The sequence below is a fragment of the Somniosus microcephalus genome, chromosome 10, assembly GCF_052327205.1.
Source record: "Somniosus microcephalus isolate GS21.2 chromosome 10, FLI_Smic_1.0, whole genome shotgun sequence".
Taxonomy (NCBI): Eukaryota; Metazoa; Chordata; class Chondrichthyes; order Squaliformes; family Somniosidae; genus Somniosus; species Somniosus microcephalus.
The window spans coordinates 147,984,990-148,007,735 of NC_140996.1; the positions used below are offsets into that span (position 1 = coordinate 147,984,990).

At 44.6% G+C, this 22,746-nt stretch overlaps 1 protein-coding gene across 3 annotated transcripts in view; it reads right to left on the reverse strand.

Annotated features, from left to right (window-relative positions):
- Positions 1-593: 593 nt before the first annotated feature.
- LOC147111747 (DNA-binding protein RFX8-like) overlaps positions 594-22,746 on the reverse strand; it is a 74,147-nt gene continuing 51,994 nt past the window's right edge. For 2 of the 3 annotated variants that reach the window (XM_085998948.1, XM_085998946.1), the window contains 6 exons: positions 22,065-22,123; positions 20,059-20,215; positions 7,104-7,198; positions 5,357-5,474; positions 3,056-3,336; positions 594-1,226 (listed from right to left, as the gene is read on the reverse strand). In XM_085998948.1, coding sequence (XP_085855074.1) covers positions 1,068-1,226; positions 3,056-3,336; positions 5,357-5,474; positions 7,104-7,198; positions 20,059-20,215; positions 22,065-22,123 — 869 coding nt within the window. In that variant the 3' untranslated portion in view covers positions 594-1,067. The remainder of the gene's footprint in view (positions 1,227-3,055; positions 3,337-5,356; positions 5,475-7,103; positions 7,199-20,058; positions 20,216-22,064; positions 22,124-22,746) is intronic. The other variant, XM_085998947.1, reaches the window with a different exon arrangement.

Consider the following 22,746-nt stretch of genomic DNA (forward strand, 5'->3'; position numbering starts at 1 on the left):
AGTGAAACTATTTCCGCTGGTTGGCGAATCTAGGACTAGGGGACATAGCCTAAAAATTAGAACCAGACCTTATAGGAGTGAAGTTAGGAAGGGATTTGGGGCAAAGGCAGATACATGGAGTTAGGTCACAGATCAGTCATGATCTCATTGAATGGCGGAACAGACTCAAGGGGCTAAATGGCCTAATCCTGCTCCTATGTTCCTATGTACAGGTGTCCGTAATCCTCTAGTGTCTCGCACAAGTGTTCATTCTTCATTTACAGTGGGTGATGGTAAAACATGGAGGATGTCAAACCAAGCCCAGTCATGTTTTTACCTAACATCTAGATATGCACACTTTCCAGGAACAAGAATGATGGTTGATTTTCTTCCTAGCTCAGGGTACTGGCACCAATCGTTGTCCCCACTACTACCCTGGATAGGATCAGCTAATTCGGCACAGACTTGTAATCAAACCTGGGACCTTCTAGTCTGTTTGTCTCAGTACTTCACCAGGCACTGCCTTTAACCAAGAATGTTCTTTTTTATATTATTGATAATTAGTCATTATTAAAATAATTAAAAATAAGAAGGAAGAGTTTATTAATGTAATGATCGTTTAATGCTTCCTTTAATTAACATGCTATACAGATGCATTTTGTTTACACTAGCTGGTTACATGAGCTATTAAGATGGAAAGAAACAAAAACTCCAGTTCCAATATTATATTTAAGGGCAGAGCTATGATGGATGGAGGGATTATTGCAATCATGTTACAGATAATTGACTTTCCATTCAGAATCATAGATATCTGATACACTGAATAATATTGCAACACGTCCACCCCCCCATCCCGATTCCCCAAACCTTGGCTCCATTTCTGATCAGATTACCAAACATTTGTAAATTATACTAAATAAAGTCAACAATTGTACATATTTTTAAAATCTTAGATCGCTAAAGATGGATAAATTTACACATCAGTGTAAGTAATAACTGAGTCATTCCATTCCCGGGCATACTCATCTTTCAGCAGTGCTGTTTTGGTGTTTTGAAAATCTTCTTTGTACACAGTTTGAATAAGTCACTTATGTTTGCACGTCACCAGCAACATGTTGCTGCATCCTGGAAGTGTGGATTTCAAATGTCTGACCATTCTTTAAAGTGACAACTGCTTTCTTCCCTAATGACAGACTCAGTTTAAGAGTACTTTTATTTGGCACATCTTCAAGCAAAACCTGAATTAACTGTAAGAAATAATCACAAAGTTTAAAGCACTTTAGCTTTTTAAACATTCTGCAGATAATTATTGACAATGACAGAAGAACCAATTGGGCTTTTCCAACTGTAATACAATGATTAGAATGCAGTTTTCCCCCTCAATTTTAGTCCCAGATCCATGTGTTGATTCACCAGTGCACAGAACAACCACACCTTTTGACGCAACTTGCATTTAAATAGCACCTGAAAAGAAAATGTCCCAAAGCACCTCACAAAGGCATAATCAAAAAAATAGATGCTGAGCCAAGGCAAGAGATATTAGGAGGGATGATCAAAGGCTTGGATAAAGAGGTGGGTTTTAAAAAAAGGAGGTAAGGTGGAGAGATAGAGAGGTTTAGGGAAGGAATTCCAGAGCATGGTGCCAAGGGTAAGGAAAAGGGAGGGGGAGTGCACCATGATTACAGTCACAAAGAATGTTGTTTGTGACTTTGATTAGGGTTGTTTCGGTATTGTGGGAGGGACATAAGCCTGATTGGAGAGAATTAATCGGAGTTGTAGAAATGATGGACACAAATTTGGGGAGTCCACAACACGTTTGAGGACTTGAGAGGAAAGGGAGGTTGGAGATGGGACGACAGCTTTCAAGGAGAAAGGGATTGAGGGTGGGTCCTTTGAAGAGGGGTTGATGACGACAGTTTTGAAAGGGATGGAGTCAGTGCTCGAGGAGAGGGCCTATTTACAATGTCAACATGGGTCCAGGAAGGGAATGATCTGCAGTTTAGTGGGAGGAAAGAAAGGTGGATATCTCAGGCAGAAACTAGGGTTGGGGCTGGGGGGGAGGGGGCAATCAAGAATGATGATTTTAAAAAGAGACAGGGTAAGCTGTTCGAAGAAGGTGTAGGGGAAAAGACCACACTGACTTGGAGATAAGGGCCACACCTCCACTGTGGTAGTTTGGGTGGGGTAGGTGGTAGAAATTATAGTCAGGTTGGGAGACTTCAGTAAGGGGCAAAATGTCAGCAGCCATGAGCCAAGTTTTAATCAAAGCCAGAATATCAATATAGTTATCCACAATAAAGCTGTGGATGGCAAGAGCCTCGTTTACAAGTGAGTGCTAGAAGGCATGCAGAGAGGGGTGGTGATAGTTGATCCGCTGGCAGAGTGCAAGTGGAAATGAATTATTTCTGTTAAAACAGCCTCAGGACATTGTTACTGCTTTACACATAAAGGTACAGGACTATTTGAATTAACTTGCGGCCACTGCTAAATATTTGTGTGTAGGTTGGGGTGGGGGGCAAGGGTGACAAAATGTGAGTCACAGAGTAAGTCCAGTTCAACTCAAATGGACTAAATTTTGTAGGAACATTATTATGTGGTATTTTCAAGATTTTGAAATGAACAATTGTTAAATTATTCTAGAACTACAGTTTTAGATTTCATCCTAACCTAGCCTGTATAATAACATTGTGCCAACACAGAGCTTGTGTTAAACTCTGATATAGTAAATGATAACAGCACTGATTGATTTGGTGGCTTAAAATAATGGGTACTAAAGAAATTAATTTTGTTGTGAGTGGCGAACGAACAGTGCCAGCCGTTCGTTAGACCTGCACTTGCCCATTGATGAACTTTTGCATGGCAAGTTGCTGTCAGCCAAACAGCGCAACGGCCTCTACAGGGCATCAGAGGGGCAGCGCCTCTCGGACAGCAACTTCCGGATTTTTGTGTTTAACTACGCATGTGCGCTCATCGAAAGTTGCTGTTCGATTTGCACGTAAATACTGGTGAGCACTGTTAGCCTCACTGTCATTTTCATCAGAATTCGGCTCAATATTAGACTCCAGGACAAAGTTACCTTGTTGCCAGTCAAAGTATCGACTTTAAAGCCCAAAGGTTTGATGGTGATATTTTGCAGATTAAGGTCTTTGTCATCTATTTGTTCTGATTTTACATTGAGAGACTCTGATGGTACTGAATATCTTTTGAGAACAGATTCTAAGTCTGGTTCCTGAATTGTGTTTTGTGAAAGTTGATCCATGCCTTCTGGTACTGACTTTTCCATCTCCTCTTCCATGTAGGACTGGAGTACATGAGTTAGATACTCAGAGATTAGAAGATTCACCAAGTGCCAAGATCCTATTGTATAACAAGTAAAAGGCTTATAAATTATCAGATTCTTGTGAAATTGCTTACATTCCATACCTTCACCACATCATTCCTTGTTATGCTAAATGCAATCATAATGCATTATAAACCTATACATATATATACACACACATCAATCCTTTTTGTTTAAATTCGGGTAGATCACACCCTTTATAACAAAATCATGAAAATATTCAAATTTCTAAGCAATAGCAGGATTAGTAATAAAAACAGCTGTTGTAACTTTGCATTGCATTTTAAACATTCCATTTCTTTATCATATGTCTCTGTTAGTGTGCAACCAAAAGATTGTTTCACTGTAATTGCTTGTAGCGGTACCACCGAGTGTCCCTTACTTACCGTACATAATTCTCTTTAACGTTGTTCGTGTACAGTTTGCCGGTACGGGGCGTTTCCCCTTTGGGAACGCGGGCGAACGCGATGACGTCGCGTCGCGTATTACGTGACCGCCCCAAGCGCGGGAAAACGCGATGATGTCACGACGCACATCACGTGACCGCCCAAAGCACGGGAAAACGTGATGATGTCACGACGCAATCCACGGGACTGCCCAGTCAGTCCTCGTGGCGTCTCCGTCTGGTGAAGACCTATTTCATGGCTCTCCTGTAGCGAGCTCAGTAACCTGTTTGAATTCCTCTGTTCCTGCATTAAAAACCTTTTTGATTGTTCTCCTGGAGTTGAACTCAATTATTAAGTAGGAATTCGTCCAATACCTACATCGGTGACCCCGAATACCTACATGCTTACGCTTTCCTTTAAGAATACCTTATCACTGGCAACAATTCATAAACCTATGTATCCAGATTGGTAGTTTTCTTTTGTGTGTCTTAACTAGCATTGTGATTTTAGACTTAACATTTAATGGGACACACACCTTTTTTAATTTCAAGGATCTTTTCCAAACACAACTGCATATATTATATATGTATGTTTTTAGCGAGAGAGATTATGAGCTGTCTGATTTTTACACATCATTTATTTAAAGGAAGTTTAATTCTGATGAAGAACTATTCATTCCACAATAGGTTTGTTCTATAGAAGTTAAAAGGTGCTTATCTCTTTGTTAGCCTACAAGATTGAATGGTGATATTATACAAGCCTGAGATATATTTGCAAATATTAAAGGTACACTATGTCTTAACTAGCATTGTTGCACTAATAAACTGGCAAAATAAAATAATACATAGTAAAATCACATTGAACTTTTAAAATTAATTTGAACCAGAATAGGCCTACTAACCTGCTAGAATAATCAATCTGAAGACTAAGCAGACTGTAGCAGCCTTATCCAGTCTACCTGCAACCTAACCTGGTTCCCAGCAACACATAATAGAATCAGAACCAGTAGAGGAAATTTTCCAATAAGAAAGACTTGCATTTACAGTATATAGCGCCGTTCACAACCACTGGATGTCTCAAAGCGCTTTACAGCCAATGAAGTACTTTTTGAAGTGGAGTCACTGTTGTAATGTGGGAAAGGCGGCAGCCAATTTGCACACAGCAAGCTCCCACAAACAGCAATGTGATAATGACCAGATAATCTGTTTTTGTTTGGTTGGTTGAGGGATAAATATTGGCCAGGACACCGAGGATAACTCTCCTGCGCTTCTTCGAAATAGTGCCATGGGATCTTTTATGTCCACCTTATAGAGCAGACAGGGCCTAGGTTTAACGTCTCATCTGAAAGATAGCACCTCCGACAATACAGCACTGCACTGGAGTGTCAGCCTAGCTTTATGTGCTCAAGTCCCTGGAGTGGGACTTTGAACCACAACCATTCTGACTCTCAGGCAAGTGTGCTACCAACTAAGCTACAACTGACACTGTAGGTGCTCACACCCACCTACTGCCAATGTTATTTTAAGGTAGACAATAACCCATATAAAATAAACAGGAAATTTCCTCTATATTTATCTTAACAATTCTGTACACTCAGTACTTATAAAAACATGGATATATTAGAGTTATTGGTCTCAGAGGTAAGCCTTACCAAAGGATTCTGCATTTGACAATGTTAAAGCACGACTTATTGCAGAAAGAAAGTAGTTCCATCTCAGCTGGAAATTCGCAGCTAGTTGTATGAACTCTTCTCCCCTGAAGTTGCTGGGCTGAAATATCAAATATTTTTGTCTTTATATTACACATTTTTGTGAAGCAATGCTCTTTATCTTGAAATTAAATTTGACGATGAAACAAATCATCATTTGTTGATGATTTGAAGGAAAAAATTAATTGTAACTATAGCGCATGCGCTGCGCATAAAAAATACCATGGAAGGTCTACCAGTGTGCACTTCTTGATAATTTTCATAATTGTGATGGCAGGACGGGTGTTTTGTATGTATAGTAAAAGTGCTCTTAAAGTTTAAACTTTTGTTGTCACGATTTGTAAGATCTGAAAGTGCTTTTGTCCAAAAGGTCTTTGTTTGTAATGCTGCAATTAATACTGTTTCTGATCAGTATTTAAAGTATAGATTTGTTTATACTACCTGGCTTACACTGATGTACAGTGCTCTACTTCCATGCTGTAATTATTTTGTGTGAGAGGAAAGATACCATTGATCAATAAAATACCACATTTGGTAAATGATTTTCTTGTCTAATGACCATTTCTTGTTCAATAAAATAGTATAAATTGCCTTCTGCCAATGCTAGTCTTGGACTGGCCAGTAGGTGATGTGAAAAAGTGGTGCAAGTTGATAGCCCACCCAATTATCTATGGGGAAGGTTCTCACCGCCACTGGGTAGCCTAGTAAGGTCAAGGATTTAGTATGATGGAGACTGTGGGAAGATGTTGTTTTTTCCCCACTGTGGCACACAGATAAGAGTTCTGTTCACAAATGCACATAGCATACGAAATAAAACAAGTGAGTTAGAAGCACAAATTCAGCTTAAAGGGTATGATGTGGTAGCCATTATAGAGACCTGGCTACAACGTGAGCATAATTGTAAGCTAAATATTCCATGCTATAGTATCTTTAGCAAGTACAGGAAAATTGGGAAAGGAAGGGTAGTAGCAATACTGATAAAAGATAGAATCACCAAAGAATGCTCCATTGAGTATCAGGTGGTGGTCCAACCAATGATATTCCAACAAGTAAATCTGTGTTTATTTTTGTGGGGCCAGGAGGAGCAGTTGTGCTCTTCCAGGCCCCACAAAAGTACTGCGGGCCACGACTAGCTCGGGGTCGCCCTGCTCGGCCTTGCGTTCCATCCCCCAAGACCTACCTGCAGCCTCTGCCAACGTCCCAGCCAGCCAACATTCCTGTGGCCGAAAACCAACGAGCTGCTTCAGGACACCCATTTGGCATCCACAGCCCATCAGTCGGATTCAAATGATGTCTGGGCCTCAAAATCGTGCAGGCCTCTTTGCTTGAAAGTCAAAATCTACCCCATAGTGTGAATGTACCATTACAATCGCAGTCTTGCCAGTTATGTTTTCAAATAGATATATGAAAAGTACAATATTAAGGGAGAAAGTATTGAAAGAAAAGCCAAAGAAATAAAAGGAAAAGTACAAACTTTAGTTATGCAGCACTGAACCTGTGGACCAAGTTGCATGAAAAATAAAATTTTAAAATATTTATCAATAGTATTAATGGCACTGGTGCTAAACCATTTGTCTTGATTGATTCGTGAATGTCTAAGTGCTCAGACACAAGCAAGTTTGAAACTCCAATATACACTATTACATAAGTAATGTGATTATGATAATATTATTTCCAGCAAATAACTTACCTGAAACACGAAGAGATGCACAAGGGTTGACACGCAATGAAAGTAAGCTCTAATATCTGCTGCAGTATCCAGCAAAGCTAACAAACTATCAAAACCTGCAATAAGAAGAAATCATATTAGGTTGTTTATACTTGCATTTTGTTTTTTGAGGTGCTACTGTCATTATCTCCCGATACATATCACAAAGCCACCAGTGAGCACAAGCCCAGGTGAAGAAGATTTAAGTACGGGCAATGAAATAAATGCTTTTCAATAACAGATTTTCAGATTTAAAATATCCATTTTATAAACCATACATAATGATGTTACTTTCAGTAAATAATTTTCATAATTTTTAGAGATGACATTAAATCACAGGGAATGGTAGTGTAGTGGTAATGTCACTGGGCTAGCAAGCCAGAGGCCTGGACTAATGATCCAGAGATGTGAGTTCAAATCCCACCATAGCAGCTGTGGAATTTAAATTCAGTTAATCTATTGGAATTTTTTGAGGATGTAACTGGTAGAATAGATAAGGGAGAACCAGTGGATGTGGTGTATTTGGACTTTCAGAAGGCTTTCGATAAGGTCCCGCATAAGAGATTAGCGTGTAAAGTTAAAGCACATGGAATTGGGGGTAAGGTACTTGATGTGCCTCAATTATTCCGAGACTCGAAGTTAGCAGAACAAAAGTAAGGCTTTTATTAACTTAGAACATAACACACGTAAACTAGAGAGATGCCTTCCTTCAGGAGGCTGATGCCCGACTGACTTAGATTACAAAGGAGCCAGGTATGGGCGGAGCCCTGCACACAACCAATTCCAGCACATTCCAATACACAATACATGAGGACTGGGGGAAGGGAAAAGACACAGAAAGCAGGCAGTTACAAGACACAGAAAACAGGCAGTGATGAATGGAATATATTTCATCACATTCACCCCTTCTATAGATTTAGTCTGTTCGGGGGTTTGATAGTCCTCTGCGACCGACGTGGCTGTTGTGGTGCCGCGGGTGTCGGCTGGGTGTCCCCGGTAGCCTCCTGGGTCTCTGCCGGGGGTGCCGCCGGGGTTGTTGAAGGGGTAGTTGGTGGGGGTGCCGTTGGTCGATGTTCTTCCGGGGGTGATGAAAGAGTAGTGGGTGGGTAAGGGTTGCTGTGATCGTCGTCGCTGCTATTGCCGTGGTTGTTGTCGATGCCGGCTGGGGCGACGTCTTTTATGGACACGGTGTACTCCCTTCCGTCGGCGTGCCGGACATATGCGTATTGGGGGTTGGCGTGGAGTAGGTGTACTGGCTCCACGAGAGGGTCCGTCTTGTGGCCCCTCACATGCCTTCGCACGAGTACCGGACCTGGGGTGGAGAGCCATGACGGCATGGACACGCCTGAGGTGGATTTCCGAGGAAAGACAAACATTCGTTCATGAGGCGTGCCATTAGTGGCCGTACACAATAGCGACCGTATCGAATGGAGCACATCCGAGAGGACTTCCTACCAGCGGGAGATAGGGAGGCCCTTGGTCCTTAGAGCTAGAGTGACTGCTTTCCACACTGTCCCGTTCTCTCGCTCCACCTGGCCGTTACCCCGGGGGTTGTAGCTGGTGGTACGGCTCGTGGCGATCCCCTTGGACAGCATGTACTGGCGTAGCTCCTCACTCATGAAGGACGCCCCCCTATCCGTGTGGATATAGCTCGGCATACCGAACAGGCAGAACAGGCTGTTGAGGCATTTAATGACCGTGGCGCTGGTCATGTCTGGGCAGGGGAAGGCGAATGGGAAACGGGAGTATTCGTCCACAATGTTCAGGAAGTAAACGTTGCGGTCGACGGACGGGAGGGGGCCCTTGAAATCTAAGCTGAGCCGCTCGAAGGGCCGTGTAGCTTTGATTAAGTGGGCTCTATCTGGGCGGTAGAACCGAGGCTTGCACTCAGCGCAAGTGCGGCAGTTCCTGGTCAGAGACCGAACTTCCTCAATCGAGTAGGGTAAGTTGCGGGACTTTATGAAGTGGAACAACCGCGTGACCCCTGGGTGGCAGAGGTCGTTGTGGAGGGTCTGTAGCCGATCCTCGGTGGTGCTGGCACACATCCCTCGTGAGAGGGCGTCAGGGGATTCGTTAAGGGCCCCTGGCCGGTAAATGATGTCGTACTCGAAAGTGGAGAGCTCGATCCGCCACCTAAGAATCTTATCATTTTTAATCTTCCCCCTCTGTTTATTGTTGAACATAAACGCTACCGACCGCTGGTCGGTAAGTAGGGTGAAGCGTTTGCCGGCTAGGTAGTGGCGCCAGTGGCGCACTGCCTCCACGATGGCTTGGGCCTCCTTTTCCACGGAGGAGTGTCTGATCTCGGGCCCTTGGAGGGTCCTCGAGAAGAAAGCTACGGGCCGCCCTGCCTGGTTGAGGGTGGCCGCCAAGGCAAAGTCGGACGCATCACTTTCCACTTGAAATGGAGTGTTCTCGTCCACTGCCTGTAGCGTGGCCCGCTCAATATCCTGCTTAATGCTTTTGAAGGCGGCGTGGGCCTCAGCAGAGAGCGGAAAAGAGGATGCTTTCAAGAGGGGGCGGGCTTTGTCGGAGTAGTTGGGGACCCATTGGGAATAGTAAGAAAATAACCCCAGGCACCTTTTCAGGGCTTTGGGAGTGTTGGGCAGGGGCAGCTCCCGTAGGGGGCGCAATCGGTCGGGGTCTGGTCCAATTTCCCCATTCTCCACCACGCTGCCCAGTATGCAGAGGCGCGTGGTGTTGAAAACGCACTTGTCCTCGTTATAGGTGAGGTTGAGTTTTTGTGCGGTTTTCAGGAACCTCTCGAGGTTCGAGTCGTGATCCTGCTGGTTGTGACCGCAGATGGTGACGTTGTCGAGGTAGGGGAAGGTTGCCTGCAAGTGGTGGTCATCGACCATGCGATCCATCTCCCTCTGAAAGACCGAGACCCCGTTCGTCACCCCAAAGGGGACTCTGAGGAATTGGTAGAGGCGTCCGTTCGCCTCGAAGGCGGTGTACGGGCGGTCCTCTGGTCTGATAGGGAGCTGGTGGTACGCTGACTTGAGGTCGATGGTGGAGAACACCCGGTATTGGGCGATTTGGTTCACCATTTCTGATATGCGGGGTAGCGGGTAGGCGTCTAGTAGGGTGTACCTGTTGATCGTTTGACTATAGTCGATCACCATCCGTTTCTTCTCGCTACCCCTTACCACTACCACTTGGGCGCGCCACGGGCTGTTGCTGCGTTCAATAATGCGCTCTTTCAGGAGCCTGTCTACCTCGGTCGCGATAAACCGCCTGTCCTCCCAGCTGTACCTCCTGCTTTTGGTCGCTATTGGCCGGCAGTTAGGGGTAAGGTTCGCGAATAGCGAAGGCGGCTTTACCTTCAGGGTAGCCAGACCGCACACTGTGAGGGGCGGCTGGGACCCACCGTACTTGAGCGTGATGCTTTGGTGGTTGCACTGGAAATCCAAACCCAAGATCACGCTCGCACATAGATTCTTCATGATTAATACTTTAAAATTATCATACACAGTTCCGTTAACGCACAATTGTACCGTGCAGTAACCCAGAATGGTCGATGTCTGGGTTTTATCGGCCATAGAGATGGTACCCTGAGCAGGGACCACCTTTAGGGAGTGTTGTTGTGCCAGTTCAGGGTGGATAAAACTCTCCGTGCTTCCACTGTCAATTAAGCATTTAACCCGGCACCCGTTTACCTCGATGTCCACCATTGATTTGGATAGCGGGTGCGGCCTGGTCTGGTCCACTGTGACCGATGCCACTGTAGGGCCCTGATCGAGACAAGATGGCGTCCACGCTGTCTGCTCATAAGATGGCGGACCCCACGAGGTCGGGCGAGATGGCGTCCAAGATGGCCGGTCCCACGGCGCACACGCGGCGGTGGCGGGTTTTCCGGTGGTTGGTTTTCCGGCGGGGTTCCCTCTGCACACCTTCCCGAAGTGCCCCTTCTTACCGCACTTAAAGCAGGTGGTGCCTTTCGCTGGGCACAGGTTTCTGGTGTGCTTTGGCTGCCCGCAGAAGTAGCAGTTGGGTCCTTGACGCGTCGCGGCTGTCGTAGGGCTTCTGGGGGGAGAGCTGGGCCCCGCCGGTGTCGGGCTGCCGGGCGGGGAAGATGCCTTCCAAGATGGCGGCGCCCTCGGCGCACACGTGGCGGCGTGGGCGGCGCGGGCTGAAGAGTAGGCGTCCGAGTTTCTCTGGGCCATCTCCAGGGACCGCGCGGTGTCCGCAGCCTGTTTCAGGTCCAACTCCGTTTTTTCCAGCAGTCTTTGCCGGATGTGAGTGGAGCTGAGGCCTGTGATAAAGGCATCGTGAACAAGCTCGTCGGTGTACACTGCGGCTTTTACATCTCGGCTCTTACAGTCCTTGCCAAGCTTTTTCAGGATGCTTAGGAACTCCTCCACCGATTCCCCAGGTCGCTGTGCACGAGTAGCGAGTAGATGCCTAGCATACACCTCATTCGTAGGCTGCTGGTAATGCGCCTTTAAGATGTTGCAGGTGGCCAGGTACGTATCGGCGTCTTGGATGAGGGGGTAAACCCGGTGGCTTACCCAATTCCGTAGCATTCCGAGTCTCATCTTCGCAGTGTCCGTAGCATCTTTGACGGCTGCGGAATTGTCCAGGAAGAATTCCATACAGTCAAACCAGTGTCCGAAGCGTGCTGATGCGTCCAGAGCATGTTGATCCAAATCCAAACGTTCGGGTTTCAGGAGTTGATCCATAGTGTTGAAAATTTAAGTTAATAAAATTGATGTGCCTCAATTATTCCGAGACTCGAAGTTAGCAGAACAAAAGTAAGGCTTTTATTAACTTAGAACATAACACACGTAAACTAGAGAGATGCCTTCCTTCAGGAGGCTGATGCCCGACTGACTTAGATTACAAAGGAGCCAGGTATGGGCGGAGCCCTGCACACAACCAATTCCAGCACATTCCAATACATAATACATGAGGACTGGGGGAAGGGAAAAGACACAGAAAGCAGGCAGTTACAAGACACAGAAAACAGGCAGTGATGAATGGAATATATTTCATCACAGTACTGACTTGGATAGAGAACTGGTTGGCAGACAGGAAGCAAAGAGTTGGAATAAACGGGTCTTTTTCTGAGTGGCAGGCAGTGACTAGTGGGGTACTGCAGGGATCGGTGCTAGGACCCCAGCTATTCACAATATATATTAATGATCTAGCCGAGGGAACTAGATGTAATATCTCCAAGTTTGCAGATGACACAAAGCTGGATGGGTGTGTGTGCTGTGAGGAGGATGCAGAGAAACTCCAGTATGATTTGGACAGGTTGGGTGATATGGCAGATGCAGTATAATGTGGATAAATGCGAGGTTATCCACTTTGGTGGCAAAAACAGGAAGACAGATTATTATCTGAACGGCAATAGATTGGGAAAAGGGGAAGTGCAACGAGACCTGGGTGTCCTTGTGCACCAGTCGCTGAAGGTAAGCATGCAGGTGCAGCAGGCGGTTAAGAATGGTATGTTGGCCTTCATAGCAAGAGGATTTGAGTACAGGAGCAAGGATGTCTTGCTGCAGTTGTACAGGGCCTTGGTGAGACCACACCTTGAGTATTGTGTGCAGTTTTGGTCGCCTTATCTGAGGAAGGATGTTCTTGCCATGGAGGGAGTGCAGCGAAGATTCACCAGACTGATACCTGGGATGGCAGGAATGAAGAGAGATTGGGTCGATTAGGCTTATATTCGCTAGAGTTTAGAAGAATGAGAGGGGATCTCATTGAAACTTATAAAATTCTAACAGGACTAGACAGACTAGATGCAGGAAGGATGTTCCCGATGGCCGGGGAGTCCAGAACCAGGGGCCACAGTCTAAGGATAAGGGGTATGGCATTAAGACTGAGATGAGGAGGAATTTCTTCACCCAGAGAGTGGTGAACCTATGGAATTCTCTACCACAGAAGGCAGTTGAGGCCAATTCATTAAATATATTCAAGGAGTTAGATATATTTCTTAAGGCTAAAGGGATCAAGGGATATGGGGAGAAAGCAGGGACAGGGTACTGAATTTGGATGATCAGCCATGATCTCATTAAATGGCGGAACAGGCTCGAGGGGCCGAATGGCCTACGACTGCTCCTATCTTCTATGTTTCTATGTTTCTATGTAATAAGAATAAAACTGGACAGATCAGTTTGGGTTGTGCTAAGAGACAGCAAGGGGCAGAAAACATGGGTGGGAGTTGTTTATAGGCTCCTAAACAGTAGTTGTAATGTAGGGCAGAGTATAAATCAAGAAATTAGAGGCATACGTAACAAGGATAATACAGTATTCATGGGGGACTTTAACCTACATGTAGACTGGACAAACCAAATTTGCAGTAATAGTGTGGAGGACGAATTCATGGAATGTTTCGCTAGATCAGTATGTTGAGGAACCAACTAGGGAACAGGCTATTTTAGATCTAGTATTGTGCAACAAGAAAGGGTTAATTAATAACCTTGTAGTAAAGGGGCCTTTAGGGAAGAGTGCCCATAATATGATAGAATTGAGTTTGAAAGTGATTTAGCTAAATCTGAAACTAGGGTCTTAAATCTAAACAAAGCAAACTATGTTGGAATGAGGGGCGAGTTGGCTAAGGTAGATTGGGAAACTACATTGAAAGGTATGATGGTAGAGAAGCAATGGCTAGCATTTAAAGAATTAATACATAATTTACAACAAATATACATTTCTTTAAGGCACAAAAACCCCACAGGAAAAGTGGTCCAACCGTGGCTAACAAGAGAAGTTAAAGATAGTATTAGATCAAAGGAAGAGGCTTATAATGCTGCCAAAAAGAGTAATAAGCCTGAGGATTGGGAGGATTTTAGAATTCAGCAAAGGAGGACCAGGAAATTGATAAAGAAAGGGAAAATAGAATATGAGAGTAAACTAGCGAGAGACATAAAAACAGATTGTAAAAGCTTCTATAGGTATGTAAAAAGGAAAAGATTAGTGAAAGTAAATGTGGGTCCCTTACAGGCTGAGACAGGAGAAATTATAATGGGGAATAAGGAAATGGCAATGAAATGAAACAAATATATTGGGCTGGGTTTTCTCAGCGGTGTCGGGATGGTCGCGGGAGAGCTGGTTTCCGGGTTCCAGTCCCACTCCCATCTGCAGCCGCTCTGTCAAAGGGATTTTCCCTTGATTGGCCTTCTTAAGCCCGCCCTGCGGGTTTCCTGGTCAATTAACAGGAAACGGGTCTGATGATGTCATTTGATGACGCATCATCAACCGGTTTCCTTAAAGGGATCATGGCCACATTGAGTTTGACAGTTATTCTGTCAGTGTTTGACAGCATTGAGGTGCTGCAAACACTGACAAGTACTGCACAAAGGTGGACGCTTGCACCCAGGCTCTCCAATGACTCCCTCCATATGTTAATGGAGGGAGCCACAGCAGGCAGGGAGGTTCTCTTCCCTTCCAAGGGCAGAAGAGACCTCATCAGGACACCAACGCAGCCTGGTTGCACAGTGCACAGGAGGGCAAAAGCAGGGATGTCGTCAGGGGTCCCTGGCTGCAGTGGCGCCAACTGTTCAATGATCTCAGTGGGACATGAAACGTTACTGCAAAGCCACACTCAAACTCACCCTGCTGTGCCACTCAACACATCTCCATCACTCTGCCTTCCATACCCTTCTCCTGCACATCCTTACTCACACCAACTTACCTTGCACCTCCACCCAACCCTCTCTATCTACATGATCACTTCCCCATCTCGCTAGCCACCCCTCACACTCACCCTCATCCGACTGCTAGCATACCAACTAACAACACACAAGGGTAGACACTTGAGAGGTTTAGCCAATGTCCATGTGACATTTCTGGTAATGTGTTGTCATACAGTGAAGTCTATATTTTCAACACTACCCCTTATTGGACAGATAGAATAGACAAAATAGAATATGAGAGTAAGCTTGCAGGGAACATAAAAACTGACTGTAAAAGCTTTTATAGATATGTAAAGAGGAAAAGATTGGTGAAGTCAAGCGTAGGTCCCTTGCAGTCAGAATCGGGGGAATTTATAATGGGGAGCAAAGAAATGGCAGACCAACTAAATACATATTTTGGTTCTGTCTTCACAAAGGAGGACATAAATAGCCTCCCAGAAATACCGCGGAACATAGGGTCTGATGAAAGGGTGGAACTGAAAGAAATCAGTATTTGTAGGGCAATGGTGTTAGGAAAATTGATGGGACTGAAGGCCGATAAATCCCCAGGGCCTGATAATCTACATCCCAGGGTACTTAAGGAAGTGGCCCTAGAAATAGTAGATGCATTGCTGGTCATCTTCCAGAACTCGATAGACTCTGGAACAGTACCCATGGATTGGAGGGTAGCTAATGTTACCCCACTATTCAAAAAAGATGGCAGAGAAAAAGCGGGGAATTATAGACCGGTAAGCCTGACATCGGTAGTGGGGAAAATGCTAGAGTCCATTATAAAAGATGTAATAGCAGAGCACTTGGAAAGCAGTGACAGGATCGGACAAAGTCAACATGGATTTACAAAAGGTAAATCATGCTTGACTAATCTACTGGAATTTTTTGAGGATGTAACTGGTAAAATAGATAAGGGAGAACCAGTGGATGTGGTGTATTTGGACTTTCAGAAGGCTTTCGATAAGGTCCCGCATAAGAGGTTAGCATGCAAAATTAAGGCACATGGGATTGGGGGCAAGGTATTGACTTGGATAGAGAACTGGTTGGCGGACAGAAAGCAAAGAGTTGGAATAAACGGGTCGTTTTCCAAGTGGCAGGCAGTGACTAGTGGGGTACCGCAAGGATCGGTCCTAGGACCCCAGCTGTTCACAATATATATTAATGATCTGGACGAGGGAATTGGATGTAATATCTCCAAATTTGCAGATGACACAAAGCTGGGTGGGAGGGTATGCTGTGAGGAGGATGTCATGAAACTCCAGTACGATTTGGACAGGTTGGGTGATTGGGCAGAAACATGGCAAATGCACTATAATGTGGATAAATGTGAGGTTATCCACTTTGGTGGCAAAAACAGGAAGGCAGATTATTATTTGAATGGCAATAGATTGGGAGAAGGGGAAGTGCAAAGAGACCTGGGTGTTCTTGTGCACCAGTCGCTGAAGGTAAGCATGCAGGTGCAGCAGGCAGTTAAGAAGGCAAATGGTATGTTGGCCTTCATAGCAAGAGGGTTCGAGTACAAGAACAAGGATGTCTTGCTGCAGTTGTACAGGGCCTTGGTGAGACCGCACCTTGAGTACTGTGTGCAGTTTTGGTCACCTTACCTGAGGAAGGACGTTCTTGCCATGGAGAGAGTGCAGCGAAGATTCACCAGGCTGATACCTGGGATGGCAGGAATGACGTACGAAGAGAGATTGTGTCAATTGGGCTTGTACTCACTGGAGTTTAGAAGATTGAGAGGGGATCTCATCGAAACCTATAAAATTCTGTCAGGTCAGGACAGACTAGATGCAGAAAGGATGTTTCTGATGGCCGCGGAGTCCAGAACCAGGGGTCATAGTCTAAGGATAAGGGGTAAGCCATTTAGGACTGAAATGAGGAGGAATTTCTTCACCCAGAGAGTGGTGAACCTGTGGAATTCTCTGCCACAGAGGGCGGTGGAGGCCAGTTCATTAAATATATTCAAGAAAGAGTTGGATATATTTCTTGAGGCTAAAGGGATCAAGGGATATGGGGAGAAGGCAAGGACAGGGTACTGAATTTGGATGATCAGCCATGATCTCATTGAATGGCGGAGCAGGCTCGAAGGGCCGAATGGCCTACTCCTGCTCCTATCTTCTATGTTTCTATGTTTCTATGATCTGTGCACACCTTGAGAAGTGTCTTACTGAGTTCCAGTGAATGTTGAGACATAACTTCTCCCTCCCCCGCTATAGTGATGAGTGTGCATGAAATGGCTTGGACATTAAAGGGATGCTTTATTGTGCTGATGTGGGATGGTGTCAACCTTGCGCATCATGTGGCAGCCAGGGTTTACAGCGTCAAGTGAAGTAAATCTGGCCATGGTGATGCCATCGTTGGCCTCCCGGGCAGCAATGTTGTCAGGGGTTGATGCCCTGTGTCCTGTGCAGCATCAGGTGATGGTGGAGAAGGTTGGTGATGTTGTTAGTGATTTTGGTGTGCCTGGTGATGTTGGTGTAGGGGCTGATCATGGAAGAATTCAGAAGACCAAGATTTGATTTTTTCAAGGGTACGGATGTTGCTGCAATAGATGGCAGCTGCAGGTGAGATGACAGAAGCGATCTGTCAATGGTGAGAGAGGTTGTTCTATATGTCTTACAAATGCAGTAACCAATAGTTTCTGCGCTCTGAAACTGACCATCTGCAACATGGCATTATTTACACCACTTCTGCAGCTATCAGCTTATCAGGTACATCAGAGTAGACTGAACTCACGCCAGGGTGAGCTGGCGTGTTCCCTGAGCAGCGGGTAACCCGTGGGAGTGCACATAAAATTGGAAGGAAGCCTCAAAATACCATTAAATTAGCTCTTAACAAGCCATTTAACAAGCTCAATTATCTCCCCCACCGCTTGGTGTCGGGTCAGTTCTCTGCTGACAGACCCGACACCTGGAAGAGTCGCATGGAGGCGGGTTGACAGCGTACCCGCCTCCAAACCCACCCTCTGAGTGCCAGCAAAATTCCGGCCTTTGTGTCTATCTTCACGGAAGAAGACGCAAAAAACTTCCCGGAAATAGTGGAGAATCAAGGCTCTAGCAAGAATGAGGAACTGAAAGAAATTAGTATTAGTAAAAAAGTAGTGCTGGAGAAATTAATGGGACTGAAAGCCGATAAATTCCCTGGACCTGATGGCCTACATCCTAGGGTTTTGAAAGAGGTGGCTATAGAGATAGTGGATGCATTGTTTGTCATTTTCCAAAATTCCATAGATTCTAGAACAGTGGATTGGAAGGTAGCAAATGTAACCCCACTATTTAAGAAAGGCGGGCGAGAGAAAACAGGGAACTACAGACCAGTTAGCCTGACATCAGTAGTGGGGAAAATGCTAGAATCTATTATTAAGGACATGGTAACAGGGCACTTAGAAAATAATAAAAGGATTGGGCAGAGTCAACATGGATTTATGAAAGGGAAATCGTGTTTGACGAATCCATTTTTTTGAGGTTGTAACTAGCAGAATAGATAAGGGGGAACCAGTCGATGTGGTGTATTTGGATTTTCAGAAGGCATTCGATAAGGTTATTAAACAAAATTAGGGCTCATGAGATTGGGAGTAATATACTAGCATGGATTGAGGATTGGTTAATGGACAGAAAATAGAGAGTAGGAATAAACGGGTCATTTTTGTGTTGTCAGGCTGTAACTAGTTGGGTACTGCAAGGATCAGTGCTTGGGCCTCAGCTATTCACAATCTATATCAATGATTTGGATGAGGGGACCAAATGTAATATATCCAAGTTTGCTGATGATACAAAGCTGGGTGGGAATGTAAGTTGTGAGAAAGATGCAAAGAGGCTTCAAGGGGATATAGACAAGCTAAGTGGGCAAGAACATGGCAAATGGAATATAATGTGGAGAAATGTGAAGTTATCCACTTTGGTACGAAAAATAGAAAAGCAGAGTATTTTTTAAATGGTGAGAAATTGGGAAATGTTGGTGTTCAGAGGGACGTGGGTGTCCTTGTACATGAATCACTGAAAGTTAACATGCAGGTACAGCAAGCAATTAGGAAAGCAAATGGTATGTTGGCCTTAATTACAATAGGATTTGGGTATAAGAGTAAGACGTCTTACTTCAATTATATAGGGCCCTGGTGAGACCACACCTGGAGTATTGTGTACAGTTTTGGTCTGCTTACCTAAGGAAGGATATACTTGCCATAGAGGGAGTGCAACAAAGGTTCACCAGACTGATTCCTGGGATGGGGGGATTGTCCTATGAGGAGAGATTGAGTAGACTAGGCCTATATTCTCTAGAGTTTAGAAGAATGAGAGGTGATCTCATTGAAACATACAAAATTCTTACAGGGCTTGACAGGGTAGATGCAGGAAGGATGTTTCCCCTGGCTGGGGAGTCTAGAACCAGGGGTCACAGTCTCAGAATAAGGGGTCAGCCATTTGGGACTGAGATGAAGGGGAACTTCTTCACACAGAGGGTGGTGAATGTTTGGAATTCTCTACCCCAGAGGGCTGTGGAGGCTCAGTCGTTGAGTATATTCAAGTCTGAGATTGATAGATTTTTGGATATTAATGGAATCAAGTGATATGGGGATAGTGCAGGAAAGTGGAGTTGAGGTAGAAGGTCAGCCATGATCTTATTGAATGGCGGAGTAGGCTTGATGGGCCAAATGGCCTACTCCTGCTCCCATTTCTTATGTTCTTATGTTCTTTGAAATTAGCTTCATGCATACTTCAACAGGAAGGAGCATTCTATTTCCCCCATGGTAGGAATGTTTTTTGGGAGCCCCTGAGATGAGTTAACACCTCCCTGTTATTTCCAATCATCCTGGGTAACAGTATCCATGTCTGGTTCTAATACACTTTTGGTAATTGCCTGCAGCTTGGGGCTTTCCTTTTTAAGTCTATGCAAATCCACTTTGTTTTAAAACCCAGCACTTAAAAGCAACTTTTTTTTTCTGTGAAAAGGTGGTCAAAAATACTGAAATGTAAGAAGTACACATAGGAATTTGATGCAAGCATACTAATCAGTGCACTAAAAATAGCACCGAAGGAATTTTAACCCCTTAACTTGAAAGGTGAAATTCATCAATTCTATTGATTTTCTTAAATAAGGCCAACATGGACTTAATTTCCCTCTATTTATAGAATTTATTGCAGTATAATCACTGTACATTAGTAATAAATAACTAGTGTATTACATAAACCATTATGATCTGGGTGAACTATCACTTGTACATTCTACAATTGTTTTTCGGTCACATACCAAGTTATATAAATTGTACATAGAAATGTCTTTGAGGAGTCAAACAAAAACAATGTACTTACATTTCCATTCAAAACTACTGCCTACTTCTTCCAGTGAGCAGTTGAATGTTTCTGTGGATTTGCTGGGAATATTCAACAGCCCCTGGCTGATCACAGCACGCAGGTCAGCTTTTAAAGTGCTAACCATTCTATGATTATTCAAAACTGTGTGCATGCTCTAGAATAGAAAAAAATAGTTTCCATGAATAGTTTTAAAATGGAAATCAAAGAAAATTATACATTTTCTGTATCCTTTTATATGCTGTAGTTCTTTTTGTCAATAATATTGGTTCTTTCAAAGGGTTATGTGAAGGTAAGTAAACAAGCAAGATCTGTCAAAGTCACTGGAAGGAATTCTTCTTCATGATCCTGCCCAAAATCAGGTGGGATCGCGATGGAGAGTATCAGAAAATATGAGCACTGAGGCCTATCGTTACTTCATTGGTTGACTGGGATTTTGCTCTCCCCGCCAGGACTGCCACTGCCCATTTCTTCCATTCCCACAACATGTAAATGGTGGCAGGGTCAGTGCCTATGTTCCAGGCATATTTCCCTGCTCTCTGCCACACTTACCACCACTTCCCAGAGCCATAATGTGGAGGTAACAGTAGACTCTGGGAAGTGCCAAATGGAGGGAGTGAGCCTTGTAGTGGTCTCTCCCTTCAGATGGCCCAGACTTACCTGCTGAAGGCCCTGGTAGGAGGCCTTGTTCTGACCTTCAGGATGCTTCTGCCCGTTTAAGACCCTCATTGGATCTTTGGGTGTTGCAGCAGCATCTCTGCTGCAGCACCACTGGAGTTTCCTGTCTGGCACTGGTGGCTTCCTTCTTGATGGTGGGAATCCTACTTGGAGAATGGTGTGCACGTCAAATATACCCCAGCCCAGGAAAATAAGTCTCAGCTGGAGCGTACACGGAGGGGCAGACGAAAGTACAGTCCTGCTGAAACTCCTCCCCAAAGAGAAAAATCCAGGCCTCTGTGTCATCATAATTGCACATAGAATTAACCAGATTAACAATAGTGGAACATTTTAATCAGCTGTGAACTTTAAACTCAGTCATAATTCAGACTCGACCTGCAATAAGGTAACATATGCAAGAAATAGTCTCTCTATATTCTTCAGAAGACTGTCTGGAGCCTCTCAGCCCCTCATATATCCAATCAGCAGTAACTTCTGGAGACAAATACTGATAGAAAGTAAAAATAACCATTCCATACTTCAGGTAAATGCCTTCAAATTAAACTTACCTTTTCCCTATTTTCTCCCTTTCCCCTTTTCTATGTCTCCCTACACAATACATATCCTGAACATAAGAGCTGGCAGGGCAAGGGGTTACTAACCTAAACTTCTACCAATATAACAGCAAATATTTTTTTTAAACTGTGATTGCTCCAAATACACAAATTATATAAATTATGTTTTATAATTATAGGTCTGGATGAGGAAGGGTCTGCACCCAAAATGCTAACCTATCTTTTCTCTTTCAGATGCTGAGGGATCTGCAGTGCTTGTCCGGCATTTTCTGTTGTACATTCTTGGTGCAGTTACTAGTAGGGATGCAAGAGCAGTCATGGTGTCATTATTTCCCTTAATCTGGGGAAATGCCATTCCTCAGTCCTGTGACAGTACAGCTATGATCAAAGACCACCATATGGGAAATCATCGATGCAAACCTGACACTTTGTGCCACAGTAACCTACACCTCCAAATAAAGGCTCAGTCTATCCTGACAGAGATAAGGGAGGAAAAATATCTATGGTGGGTTACCCTGGGGTACTTTTATACAGCTACCAATGTTGGAAAGTAGGTGATTGTTTACTCTCTTTGCTAGGAGTCAGTGTGTGACATGTGGAAAATAAAAGGTGTAAGTAAAGGTTAGAAATGGGCGAGGGAGAAAGTAATATTACATTAATACCATGACATGAAGTTGATTTGATATCAGCCTTTTTAAATTATGGGTATTTTATATTTACTACCTCTCTACTGACAAACACATTGAAGCATTCTCCGTATTATGTGTATATTACCTTTGCTAGATTGCAAATACAAGTTCTTCTTCGTAGTCTGTTGACAAATATATTTGCTGCTGAAAAATGATAAAGTCATGTCAGATAAATGTTTGCATGCAAAATTTAAAAAATATTTTATTCATAAAGGCAAAGTGGAAGCACAGATGCTGTGCCAGAGTGCTAAGATACAGCTTAATGCTCGCAATTCTTTACACAACTTGCTGCGTCACAGAGTGCTAGGATATGGCAATTCTTCACACAACTTGCTGCGTCACAGAGTGCTAGGATATGGCAATTCTTCACACATTGGCCAGAATTTTCTCAAGGGAGGCTGGTTGAGGGCGGGAGGCCTCCGTGGTGGGCGGGAAACCCAAGAGGCCAAGCTTCATGCAGGCCCTGCCGACTTTAACGGCAGGGCCCGATTTGAATGTGAGGCCTCGGATTCCCGCCTGCAGCCAGCCAGATTAAGAAGCTGGCTGGCTGCGGGCGGGTAGACCTCAGAAGTGAGGGGTCAGTTTGGGGGAGGGATCGCGGAAGGGGGGTCGGCAATTGGCCAGGGTCGGGGATCGGGGGGGGTGGTAGAGGATCGGCCGGGGTCGGGGATCTGATGGGGGGAGAAGAGGATCAGCAGAGGTCGGGGATCGGAGTGGGGGGGAAGAGAGGCTCAGCAGGGGTCAGGGAAAGGCGGGGGGAGGGACAT